Source organism: Octodon degus, unplaced genomic scaffold, assembly GCF_000260255.1.
Source record: "Octodon degus isolate 3935 unplaced genomic scaffold, OctDeg1.0 scaffold00098, whole genome shotgun sequence".
NCBI classification, from domain to species: Eukaryota; Metazoa; Chordata; class Mammalia; order Rodentia; family Octodontidae; genus Octodon; species Octodon degus.
The window spans coordinates 9800663-9814337 of NW_004524674.1; the positions used below are offsets into that span (position 1 = coordinate 9800663).

The following is a 13675-nucleotide window of genomic DNA, read 5'->3' on the forward strand; positions in this document are numbered from 1 at the left end:
TTCATTCAATTTTATCTCCAGCCTGTTGATTTTTTTTTCAACCTGTTGAGTTTATCTGTCTTAAAAGCAAGCGCCAGTGGTATAGCTCAGTGGACTAAGTGCTTGCTTAGGTAAACGTGAGGGCCAGGGTTTGATCCCTGGCACCGCATGCCGCACTCGCCCTACACCCAGGTGTGCTGAGCTGGTGATGGAGTCTGGGTGTGGTGGTGCACACCTGGCCCTAGAAAATAGGATCATTACGAGTCTGAGCTACAGAGTGAGACTGCACACAAACACACACACACATACACCTCAAAAACAACAAAATCCTCTCATGACTGTCTTTAGATAGGAAAACCAAGTTATATTAGATTGAAGCCTTACGGAAGTGCAAATAAAAAATTGAAGGGAGGAACAAGACTGCCTCAGCTTTGTTGCTATGAATCCCTAGCATAAATTGGCACAGAAGCACGAAAACAATGTCTCCTGAGCATCTTCTCTGGCCTTACTAATAACACTACTGTTTAAGATACTACTGCATGCCTTATGTATTTAACTCCTGTGAGGATACTTGATTCTGATTTTACAATAACTAAGCTCAGCAATTAAGTAATAGAGCTGAGATCTGAACACAACCTGCTTTCTGAACCACTGCTTGTAAACTTTACTTTTTGCAGTACCAGGGATTGAACTCAGGACCTTGTGCTTGCCAGGCAAGCACTTATTCTACTGAGTGATCTCCCCAGCCCATTGTAAACTTCATTGCTGCACTGCTTTCTTGGTCTTCCTCTGCTGAATCTAAGGAAGTGGAGACGGCAGGGACAGTAGTGTTAGGTGTCAAGGAATTTTCGTGCCATTTTATTAACAGAATGAGACAACTGCCAGATCAGTAGTTGAGGTCTTATTGTAGCTGTTTTTTTTTTTTTTTAATTTTATTTATTTACTTGTGTGTGTGTGGCCAGCTCAGCCCACCAGGAGGCGGGGCGGGCTGGCATGTGGTGCTGGGGACCCTGTGCTTTGTTAAGCTTGTTTTAAGTAGGTGCTTTAGACCACTGAGCCATCTCACCAGCCCCTGTAGCTGTTAATCTCTTGGTACAACTGCAATCTTATCCAACTTTATTTCTTAGAATCTGTTCATTTCTGGATTACCCAAACTCAGTAAGTTGGTTAGAAGCTTGTAGAGCTATTAACCTTATCTAAAAGCATTTATCTTTCATTTTCCTAAGTGCTAGACGAAGAATATAATCAAATAATAAAAACATATGGCTTGGATGCCTGTTTTGTGTGGGGTACTTTATCCAAATTGCTAATTCAAACAAGCCTTACAAATAAAACTAAGACTGAAGGTTAGAATACTTTTCCTATAGTCACATTGTTAGTAAGTGGTAGAGTTCAGAGTCATGCCTACTGACTCCAAAGTTCTTGCTCTTCATGTTTCACTAAGGAGGCACTTAGGAATGGCAGGGTGCCCATGGGGGGCCAGCAGCACAGCAAACGACACAAATATTCTGGCATTACCACAGTGCCAGGGAGCGGACCACAGTGCCAGGGAGAGGCAGCTCATTGCAAGTTTTACAGTTAACTCCTTCAAGCCCAGTTCAGAGCGTCCTTCCTGATGGTATAAACAGGAGAGGGATTATGATGGTAAGCTTTTGAATTCAGGAATCCCTGGGATATGGATATACATGCAGCTTCATGACGATCCTGCCTTCTATGCAAAAGGTCATGTAGATCTTCTGGCATGTGCTAGGCTATCACTTAAGAGTACAGGGAGATGACAGTGGGAGCATGCCACTTAACAGACCCTGACATCTTAAAAACTGATGCTAATGGTTAGCCTTTATGCTGACTGAAGAGACCAGCATCTCATAGCACCTTGGATGGAAAGACATACTAGAATCACAAAATCAAAATATTTATTTTGTTCCTTTGCACATGACACTGTTAAAACATTCTCACTACAGCAATACTGCTCTCAGGAGCTTACAATCTAAAACAGTCAACATAAACTGTAGACCCAGTGATTAAGGCATTATTTTGAATGCAGACTTTAGATGTATCATTTGAAGAAGCAGCTGGAAAGGGCAGGATCAAGTTTAAAGAACATGCGTATGTACCCCCTGCATCACCGCCCAGCTTCTTATGAGGATCCCCTTGTGACTGGAACCCAATCCTAGTACTAACAGCCTGAAAAGGTATTTTTGAAAATTCTACCATAGAAGTACTGAAGAAACTTTAATTTTTAATGCTGTAGTGGACACAGGATTCCATCTGTGGCCAGTGGGGGTGCTGAGTGTTCTTTCATCATAGAGACAGCACCCCAGATTTTATAATGCTGGTGTGGGTACTAGGTAGCCTTTTACCAAGCTTTGTAGAAATTCAAGTGGGACAGTTGCTTCCAGACACATTGTTAAGGTCTCTACCCGGTTTATAAATACCAATTTCTGATTGGTACTTATAGCCACAGCATAGCAATGCCCACTGGATAAACTGAAAGGTACAGAGGTCAGCAAAATAAGATGCCAAGGAGATATCTATGGAGACAGAGTCTTCTAACATGTGAAAAGGAAAAAAACGGAAAAAAAAGTTTAGATCCAAAAAAGCCAGAGGTCAGGCATTAAATTCTAAGTGAACAGAGATACAGAAAAGTCAATGAGATCACTGTGTCATTAAAATCTGTGAGCTCAAGAAAGATGAACTTGAGCTTTAACTTTTTTCTCCTTTACTAGCTTCATCCTTTGGCAGTCTTGTCAAGGATCTCTTAAACTCATGTTTTTCAGATTATCTCTACCCAAACACTTGAAGACTTGTCCCAAACTGAGGTTTTTCTCTGTTTCATAGTCATAGCATTTTATCTTAACTGGCCTTGAGTTTCTCAGCCCACTGATAATGTCCTGTTCCTGGAAGGCATTCTACAGCAGCTCAAGCCTGCCTTTCTAGAGAGCATCAGAGTCACCACTAAGCATTAATTCTTATGTATACTTCATAGTATTATTATTCCTTGGCTTTTAAGGAATAGAAGCTGTTTATACAACAGGTTATTTATCTTAATGTTGGGCTGTAAAGTACCTGTCACTCACTTTGCTTGTGTTAATTATCAGTACTACAAGGGAATGAAATGTGAAAAAAAGTACAAAGGTCTAAATGTTGATTCTTACATTTTAATCTCTGGTAGGCTTGTAACTCTTGGTTCACAGATGCAGAAGTACACATTTTTTCTTCAATATTTAATTGGTACCCACAGAGAAAGTACAAATTTTAAAACCACAGCACAGGACAACAGGATTACTGTTTTTATCTCCTCTGCCCTGAGGCACAGTTGGATCTAGCACCAAGGAGGGCAGGAATGAACAGACAAGCACAAGAAGAATCACTTTAAAGAGGTAGTCTGGAAATAAGGTTACAGCATTGACCAACAACTGAACAGAATAAAAATTCAATGTGATTCTTCATTGAGAAAAGAGGTTTTGGCCACGTGTGATCTAATAAAGCCCCCAAGTGTAATAATAAAGGCTGTCATGCCGTGTACAAGGATGTACCTATTATGGACAAGAGGCTGAGGAAAATTTGGGCAGCAGCAGACCACACTCCTCTGTTTTTCTAAAGAGAAAGGTGGACTTTCGCCCTTCTGGCCCCATGACTGGCTCATTTTTACTGCAAAGCAAAGGTCTCTCTCAGCCTTCACACTGTTTCCAAGGAATCACAGATCTTTTTTTTTTTTTTTAAAAAAAAGAGGACTAATGCTTCACATGTGTTGATAGAAGTACTTTATAGTTTTATAGTCCTTCATATGTGTGAGTATGCATACACAGAGTTGGAGCTGAGTAAATGTTTGTGGAATGATCAAGTATGACCAACAACATTTCCTAGGTGAGGCATGCCCAGACATACCACCTACCAACCAGCAATTCAAATTCTCATGCCCAATACCAGGTAGCCCACCACCCGAGGTGTACTTCTTCAGTAAGCAGACGTTCTGAAAATGTGTTATTCTAGTTCATCACCAGAGCATCACCCGGGAACTTAGAAATGCCAGATTTAGGGCTCTGGGTTAAGGCCCCATTACGAGTGCTTTAACAAACTAGATGATTCTGATGCAAGCACAAGTCTGAAAATCACTGGTTTTGAGGCAGACACATGTAAATAAAAATGAGGAAAAATTCAAACTCTCTTGCTTTGTGAAGCTGGGATAAACAAAGGTATCAAGTCAACGTAAAATGTCAATGGTTTTATTTTAAAATGTCTATTCTGTTTTCTCAAATTGATTGTCTTTTTTGATTGACATGCTCGTTCTAATCAAAACGTTATGTGGAATACAAGCTAATGAGTCAGCAACTCAAGAACACATACTCTACAAGTTCTGGGCCTACATTTACTCTCAAAATCACTCTTTCGCATGTTACCAAGATTTTGGTGCAACACATCACACCTAGAGAAAGGCACAATGTATTTCCCCTTTTTTGGAGTCCAAAGACAAGAGCTTAATTTTTAATGTGAAGTTTGAGTCTGGGGGTTAGTTGGGCTAGAATATCTTTCAGCTGCCATTTAGTACTAGCTGAAGATAATCTCTTTCCATCACTGACCCAGAAAAAAAACCACCAAATTCATATATCATGTTATAAACAAAAACCCCAGATTAAAAAAAAGGAAGCAGACAATCAAATCGTTGACTAGAAAGCTATCTGGATTAGACAAGAATCTAGGATGATGGAGAAGACATCTCGGGTAGCTTCCTGCAAGGGGAATGGAAGTCTCAGCTTATTAGAAAAGACAATATTCCCTGGAGAAGAAACTGTAAACTAACTTCTATTCAGCAGGTGTATGTGTATGTGTGTGTGTAAAGAGACAGGAACAAGAAGGGATGATTGGAGCAGGAATTGTGTCTTCGTCTTGAGCTGCTTCCCACTGCAATCAATAAGGCCACACCACGGACTCTGACGTTAATGGCAATGCTCTGTGATGTCCACTACCACTGCCTTCTTCCAACTGAAGAGAAAGTATCCTGTTCCGGCCCCTGCTGCTACTGCAATGCAGAGGTACCCATTGTAGGTCATGAAGATAAGCATGAGAAAGTAGCTGATGACCACCTGGATGATATGCAGCACAGTCTGTAGAAGGTGAGGAAAACTCAGCATCTGCTGCCTGGGGAATAAATAGGGACACAACAATCAGACTCACAGGAGCATGGCAGGCCAAAAGAAAAAGGGAGAAGGTTATATGGTCAGCCTCAACTGGACTGCCTGACAGCCACTTGGTGACTCATGGGTAATGTGTATATGTTTATATTGTCCCTGAAGTGAAATACCCTAGGGCCGTCCCTGGACAGATATGGTTATGTGCTGTTGGCAGAAGGTACACTTGTAGAGAATAGGGTGAAAGGAGAGGTAATCTTATCTCCACTTTGGATCCTAAAAGGAAAGCCCTAAGCCGCCTCATATGTAACAGTTGTTCAAATATTTTTGAGACATCTACCTTTGTGAAGTGTACAATCTACAAATAAATGGAACTGTGAGTTGAGTGATACAGTAGAAATTATTGAATTGGAGATCAGGAGATTTTTTTTTTTATTATTTATTTATTTTTATTTATTACATTTATTTATTGAGTGTGTGTGTGGCCAGCCCAGCCCACCAGGGGGCGGGGCTGGCCGGCACGCGGCACTGGGGGATCGAATCGTGGTACCTGTGCTCCGCCAAGCTTGTTCCAAGTAGGTGCCCCAGACCACCGAGCCATCTCCCCAGCCCCAAAAAGACTTTTTTTTTTTTTTTTTTTAAACAGAGTAAGGTTCTTTTTGTTGTACTGGCATTTGTTATTTTATTTTTTGGTGGAACCAGGGATTGAACTCAGACCCTTGCGCTTGCCAGGGAAGTGCTTATTCCACTGAGCTATCTCCCGGGCCCTGATCAGGAGATTTTAATACTCATTCTCTGTCATTTTAGAGAAGTCTCAACTTGTTGGGGCTGTAAAGTTTGTGAGTCCAGTGAAAATAAATAATACTGTTCACTTGAAAGCAAGATATTGGTCTACAGGATTTTATAAAGTCCAATCTAGCTTTAAGACCTACATTTATATTAAATCCCGAACCTCAAAAAAAGCATTTGCCAATCAATAGGAAAAAACCTGCAAAACAGTGAGTCCATGAAAGTCAAACCCTGACAGTGAGGGACTGCAGTAGCCATTCACATACTTTGTTAGAATATCTACAGAACTCAGTAAAACTTTGTATAGAAAAGAATTTGTATTCTGCCATGCTTTTATACCTTAAATGGAAATTCCTGTTTTTGAGATGGATTCTCATTGTGTAGTTCAACCTGGCCTTGAATTCACTATGTAGCCCAAGCTGGCCTTGAACTTGCAAGGATCCAGGAGCCTCTCTACCTCACTCAGGTGACTGAGTGAGGGACTACTATTATTTGCCTTACTGCTTAACTAAGCTAGCTCTCCAGAATTTCCATGAAGATTACATATTGAATCTTCTTTTTGTTTTTATTGGTGGTACCAGGGGTCAAACTCGGGACCTTGCGCTTACCAGGCAAGAACTTAATCCACTGAGCTATCTCCCCAGCCCTCATGTTGAATCTTCTTACCCAACAGTTTTGTGTGTCTCCATGAGGATGGTTCCATTTGGTCCTGGGACAGGCATGGAATTGTAGCGAATGCTGACTTGTGACTTACGCAGCAGACCTTCTCGGGCTATCTTGAGTCCTTCATAGAACATCGCTAGTAAAAACACTGCTACAAAAGCTCCAGCCATTTCTAGGTAGGGAAGAAAGAGATGGAGGTACCGTTAAATATATGCAAAATCAGTAGCCAGTGTGTATGTTCAACTAGAAAGACAACATAGAAAAAGTGCTACTCCCAGTTTTTAAGAATGGTTGTAGTTAGTTTTTCACCTGCCCAGATAGGAGAATAGTGCAGATGTTGTTAGTGAAAGCCATTGCCTCTGCTAAAGAACATATTTCATAGTTATTTTTGGGGGCAGGGGTTAAGGATTGAACCCAGAGCCTTATGTATCTAAGCACATGATCTACCACTGAGTTAGACCCTCACTCTCCAATTCACACTTTTCCATCCTTTTCTTCCTCCTTCCCTCTTCCCATTTACCTCAATCCCCCAGAATTGCTTATTTTTCCCAGGCTGATGTCAAATTCCTAGGCTTAAGTGATTCTCTATTAAGCTTCAGCCTGTCAAGTACCTGTGATCACAAGTGTATGTCACTATGCCTGACTTATTATTATTATTGTTCTCATATTAACCAGTTAAATTTTTTTTTTTTTTGAGATGGCACCTCATTATGTTGCCTAGGCTCAAGGGAACTTCTGTCAATTGAGGAGCTGGGTATACAGGCTTGTGATACTGAGCCAAGTTTATTTACTGAATAAGGTACAGAAAAACTGTCTGCTTTGTAATGCCAGAACTGGGAGGCTGAAGCAGGAAGATTATAAGTTTGAGCCCAGCCTGGGCAATTTAACAAATCAGTGAGACCTTGTCTCAAAGGGAGGGGATGTGGTGGGGAGGGGTGAGCTGACAATTGTAATGGGTCAACTCACATTTTAGACTATAAATGTAAATCTTGTGTTTTCTGTTGTGTAAAAATGTATACTCACCACTATTCTAAATTGTTTAGTAAATAGTGGCTGCTTCTTGCTGTTTGCTAGATAAAATTCCTACCTCACCAATTCCTGTTAACAAAGTTAGATAACAGAGATGACTTCAAAAGGAAACTAAAAGGGATTTAACTTCTTGTAACCTCAGGCTACGTAAGGTTGCTTGCAGATACTCAGGTGCAAGATAACCAGAAACTAAAACAAAGCCCCAGGAAATTTAGTTTGGATAGTGGTCACAATGACCCTGAAAGCACTGTTTTGTGTCAGACAATGAATTTGTTTACCAAACCCGAATGTGGTTTCATGTTTTAAAAGCCCTCCTGCTTCGTGGGCTAGCTGCCTTTCCGTCCTTTCCTGTGTGAGAGCTGATGGGGGCCCTGAGCTCAGTATTAAATGGCTTTCCAAGTTCCAATCTGGCTGATCTGGTTCATATTCTGAGCAACCCACAACAACAATATAGCTCAGTACAAAGGCCCTAGATGCAATCCCTACTTCTTCCCTCTCCCCTAATTATTTGAACAATAATCTTTTGGTCTGGCTGCTTGATCATGAAATTAGCTATTTGACATTAAAACACATAAAGTAGAATACAAAAAAGGTAATAAATTGGGCGTGGTAAGACACCTATAACCCCAGCATTTATTTATTTTTTATTTTTATTTTTTGTATTTTAGGACAGGGTCTACAGGGTCTCACTGAGTAGATTGGACTCATAGTGATCCTCCTGTTTGTAGCCTCCCAAATGCTGGGATTACAGGCCTACTACCACGCCCAGTCTCAATTGCCACCTCGCATGCCCTTGGGGGAGGGAACTCTTGGCACTTGTATCTGCTTAGGCAGATGCTTTAATCTGCTGAGCTATTTGGCCAGCAGATTAGGAGGTTGTGGCAGGAGGATTATGAGTTCAACTTCAGGGCTTCATAGTGAGACCCTGTTTAAAAAAAAAAGAAAAAAGGAAACAATCTTTTCCTTTTCCTCAGATGGGGAAAGGAATCACTGTGTTTTCTAGGCTGGTCACAAAATCCTGGGCTCAAGTAGTCTCTCTACCTTAGCATCCCTAAAACAACCTATTTTGAAGTACATGATGACATTTCCTTTTATTTTTATTTTTTCTTCTTGTGACAGGGATAGCCTCCAACTTGTGATCCTCCTCCCTCAGGCTTCCAAATGCTGGGATTACAGGCCTGTGCCACCATACTCAGCTTGACTACATTTCTTGAATAGACATTTTGATACTAAACCCTTCTACCATGATCAAAAAGCTTGTAAAGTGTTGAACAAGGTTATCACATTGTTAATTTAACATATTACCTGAACTAAATGCTCCCCTTTTCCTCAAAACAAATGAATTTTGTGGATTCAAAGATAAGCCTGCAGGGGGGCTGGTGAGATAGCTCAGTGGTCAAAAGTGCCTGCTTGGGTAAGTGCAGGGACCTTGGTTTGATCTCTGGCACCACATGCCATGCCAGCCTTGCCCACAGAGTGGGCTGAGCCGGCCACAAAAAAAGAAAGCCTGATAGAATCCAAAACCAAACAGAAATACCTAACCCATTTTCAGACACAGTGAACTTTAAGCCAAAGCTGATCAAAGGAGACAAAAAAGGACATTACATATTGGTGAGCAGACTATTCAACAGGAAGAGATAATAATTATAAAATATATAATTGACCAAACTATAGTGCGCCCAACTTCATAAAACGAACACTTATGGACATAAAAGATCAGATAAACATCAATATAATTATAGTGGGGGACCTCAGTACCCTACTATCAAAATAGATTAACTAAATAAAAAAATCAACAAAGAAACATCAGAATTGAATCAAACCTTTGAACAAAAGGACTTAATAGATATCTGTTGAATGTTCCACCCAACAACCAAATACACATCCTTTTCAGTAGCACATGGTACTTAGTCCAAAATAAACCATGTACTAGCTAATAAAGTATGTTTAAGTAAATGTAAAAGAACAGACATTGTACCATGCATATTATTAAGATCATTAAATCACAGCAATGCAAGTAGAAATCAGTAGCAAAGAAACCACAGAAATTATGCAAACATGTGGAAATTAAACAATACACTCTTTAATAATCCTTGGTTCACAGAAGAAATTCAGAAAGAAATAAAACAGTTCCTAGAATTAAACGATACCAACAGTACAACATACCAGACCTTACGAGACATAATGAATGCAGGGCTATGAGGGAAGTTTATAGCTTAAATGCCCACGTCAGAAAAACGGCCCAAATAAGAAACCTAATGACGTATCTCAAGGTCTAGAAAAACAAGAACAATACAAATTCAGAGCTTACAGGAGGGAAACTATAAAGATCAGAAGGCAATCAATGAAACAGAGACTAAGACAACAATAAAATACTCAAAGAGCTGGTTCTTTGAAATAATAAAATAGACATACCTTAGCCAATCTTATCAAGAAAATTAAAAAAAGGGAAAGAATCAATGCAATTGGAAATTAAAAAGGTGAAAAAAACCCAAAGAAATGAAAAAAGGTAAAATTACAACAGATACCTCTGAAATCTAGAAAATTAGCAGCTATTCCACAAATATATATATATATATTTATAGATAAAAAATATTATTTATATATATTTATTTATAGAAATCTATTTCTAGATAAATATGTTACTAAAACTGAACCAAGATGACTTAAAAATCTTGAATCCAATAATAAGCAATGAAATTGAAGAAATAATAAAAAACCTACCAAAAAAAATAGCCCAGAACCTAATGGATTTACTATTGAATTCTAAAAGAACTTCAGGGAGGAGTTAACATCAATATTCCTCAAACTAATGAAATTGAGAAGGAAGGAGTACTCCCAAAACCATTCTTTTCTTTTTTGATTTGTTGATACAGGGTCTCACTATGTAGTTTAGACTCATAGTGATCCTCCTGCCTCAGCCTCCCCAGTGCTGGGATAACAGGCGTGAAGTACTGGAGATTGAACTTAGAACCTTGTGCTTACCAGGAAGGTACTTAGACTGCCAAGCTATCTTCCCAGCCTACCAAACTCATTCTTAGGTGCTAATATTACCCTGATCCTAAAACCAGACAAGGATTTAACCAAAGAAAGAGAACTACAGGCGAAGCTCTCTAATGAACATAGATGCAAAAATCCTCAGCAGTGATCTGGTGAGATAGCTCAGCAGTCTAAAGCACCACTTAGGCAAGCTTAGGCAAGCTCAGAGACCACAGTTCGATCCCCAGCACCATATGCCACACCAGCCCTGCCCCAGGGTAGGCTGAGCTGGCTACAAAATAAACAAACAAACAAACCTCAGCAAGATAAGGGCAAACAGACTGCAACAAATCATCAAATAGATCATATACCATGACTGAGTAAACTTCAATCCCAGAGATGCAAGGGATGGTTCAACATATGCAAATTGACACATAAACAGAATGCCATCACATAAACAGAAACAAAGGACCAGCCTGATAGTTTAGTGGAGTAAAACGCCTGCTTAGGCAGGGCACAGTGGCTGGGCTCGATCCCTGGCATGCTGTGCCTTGCTGTGCCTTACTATGCGCCTCCCTCCCAAGGAGTGCTGAGATGTGATTGAGACTGGGCATGGTGGCACACACCTGTAATCCCAGCACTTGGGAGGCTGAACAGAGGCAGATCACTAGAGTCTGATCTACATAGTGAGACTCTGTAGACCCTGTCCTAAATACAGGGGGAAAAAAAAAAAAGAAAAGAAACAAGAACAAAAATCACGTGATCGGGGCTGGGGAGATGGCTCAGTAGAATAAGTGCTTGCCTGGCAAGCACAAGGGCCTGAGTTCAATCCCCAGTTCCGCAAAAAAAAAAAAAAATAAATAAATCACATGATCATCTTAGTAGAACCAGAAAAAGCCTTTGATGAAATCCAACATCCATTGATGATAAAAACCCTGAAGAAAATAGGAATAAAAGGATATTATGTCCCCCAGTACCGCAAAACAAACACGGTATTATGTCAATCTGATAAAAGCCATTTAGGCCCAATATCACATGAAATAGGAAAAAACTGAAAGCTTTCCATCTAAAATAATGAAAAAGACAAGGATATCCAATATCACTACTTCTGTTCAACATAATTCTCAAAACATTAGCTACAGCAATCAGTCAAGAAAAAGAAATATAAAAGGGATATGAAAAGGAAAGGACAAAATTTAAAGTACCATTTGCAGGTGGGATGATCCTCAATCTTACAAGACTCAAAAAAATTCCACCAAAAAGCTCCTAAAATTAATAACCAAATTCAGCTAGGTAGCAGGATAAACACACAGATCAATAGCATTCCTCTACACTAATAATGAACTTGTTGAGAAGATTAGGAAAATAGCACTATTCATAATAGTACCAAGAAAAATTAATTACCTAAGAATTAAGGTAACCAAGGAAGTGAAAGACCTCTGAAACAAAAACTACTGTACTCTGATAAAGGAGATCAAAGAGGACATTAGAAAATATAAAGAGACCTCCTGTTCCTGGAACAGCAGAACTAATATAACCAAAATGGCTATACATACAAACTAATACACAGATTTAATGCAATCTCAGTCAAAATATCAACAGTATTTCTCACAGATCTAGAGAAAATAATCCTAAAATTCATATAGAACCAGAAGAGTCCCAGAATAGCAAAAGCAAACCTGGGTAACAAAAGCAAAACAAGAGGAATCACAATCCCAGAGTTGAAGTTAAACTACAAATGTGATTTTATAATATACTGTGATTAAAGTAGCATCATATCGGCAAAGAAAGAGGCATGTTGTCAATGGAACAGAATAGGGTGAGCAGAGACAACTCCAGGTACATCCAACTATCTGATCTTTGACAAAAATGCCAAAGATACACACTTCAGGAAAGATAGTGTCTTTAATAAATGGTACTTTGAGAAAATTGGATATCTACATGCAAAAGACTGAGTCTAGACCTATATATTTCACCATGTGGTCAAGTAAAATCAAAATGGATCAAAGATCTAAATGGTAATACAAACCACAAGGAAGAGAGTATGCAATGTGTTAATTATCGAAACTGTCCTACCAATTTGATTTGAAACTGTCTCATTGCTATTTGTTTCTCAATAAAATTATGGGAAAAAATGGTAATACAGAGGCAATCTGCTAGAAGGTAAAATAGTAAAACTCTTGAAGACATAGGTATAGACAGGACTCTATGAATAGAACCCCAATGGCTCAAGAAAAAAATGCTAAAAATGAACAAATGGAATCATATTAAGTTTGAAAACTTCTGTGCAGCAAAGGAAATAGCCAACAGACAACCTACACAATGGGAAAAATTTTTTGCCATCTGAAGAGGACTAAAAATCTAGAATATATAAATTACTCAAAAAAATTAGACCCCTGAAAACAAAAGACTCAGTAAAAAAGGGCAACTGTACATATGGCCAATAAATAAAAAAATATTCATCACTGCTGGCCTTTACAGAAATGCAAATTACAAATACACTAACATACCATTTTAACCCAAAAAGAATGGCTATCATTTGAGGAGATTGCTCAAAAAAATAAAATAGAAATTCCATTTGACCCAGCTATTCCACTTCTAGGTTTCTTCTCAAAAAGTTAGTCATCATATTACAGGGATACATACATATCCCTGTTAATAGCAAAATTTATAATAACTAGATCTTGGAAACAGATATACATCCATCAACAGATGAAGATATAAAGAAAATGTGGTATTTATACACAATGGAATACTACTCAGTCATAGAGAAATAACACTGAGGCATTTATAGGCAGATGAATGCAATTTGAGAACATAATGTTAAGTGAAATATGCTAGATACACAAGTGTAAATATAGTTTTTCTAATATGAGAATATTCTTTTTTCTTTTTTTCTCTCTTTATATAGTGGGGAGAAGTTCAAATAATTCCACAAATTATTTATTCTGTTGTTTCAAAAATAAAGCTGGGTGTGGTGGCACACTCCTGTCTGTGATCAGAAGGCTGAGGCATGAGGATCCTTGCAACTTCGAGACCAGCCTGGGCTACAAAGTGAGCTCAAGGCCAGCCTGAACTGCATAGTAAGACACTGTCTAAAAAAA

General features: G+C 39.1%; 1 protein-coding gene across 1 annotated transcript in view; it reads right to left on the reverse strand.

The window, feature by feature from the left end:
• Nucleotides 1–1878: 1878 nt before the first annotated feature.
• Nucleotides 1879–13675, reverse strand: part of Slc31a1 (solute carrier family 31 member 1) — a 49776-nt gene continuing 37979 nt past the window's right edge. Inside the window, exons 4-5 of the mRNA XM_004638489.2 lie at nucleotides 6567–6735; nucleotides 1879–5121 (exon numbers count right to left, since the gene is read on the reverse strand). Of these exons, the coding sequence (XP_004638546.1) occupies nucleotides 4920–5121; nucleotides 6567–6735 (371 nt within the window). The 3' untranslated portion in view covers nucleotides 1879–4919. The remainder of the gene's footprint in view (nucleotides 5122–6566; nucleotides 6736–13675) is intronic.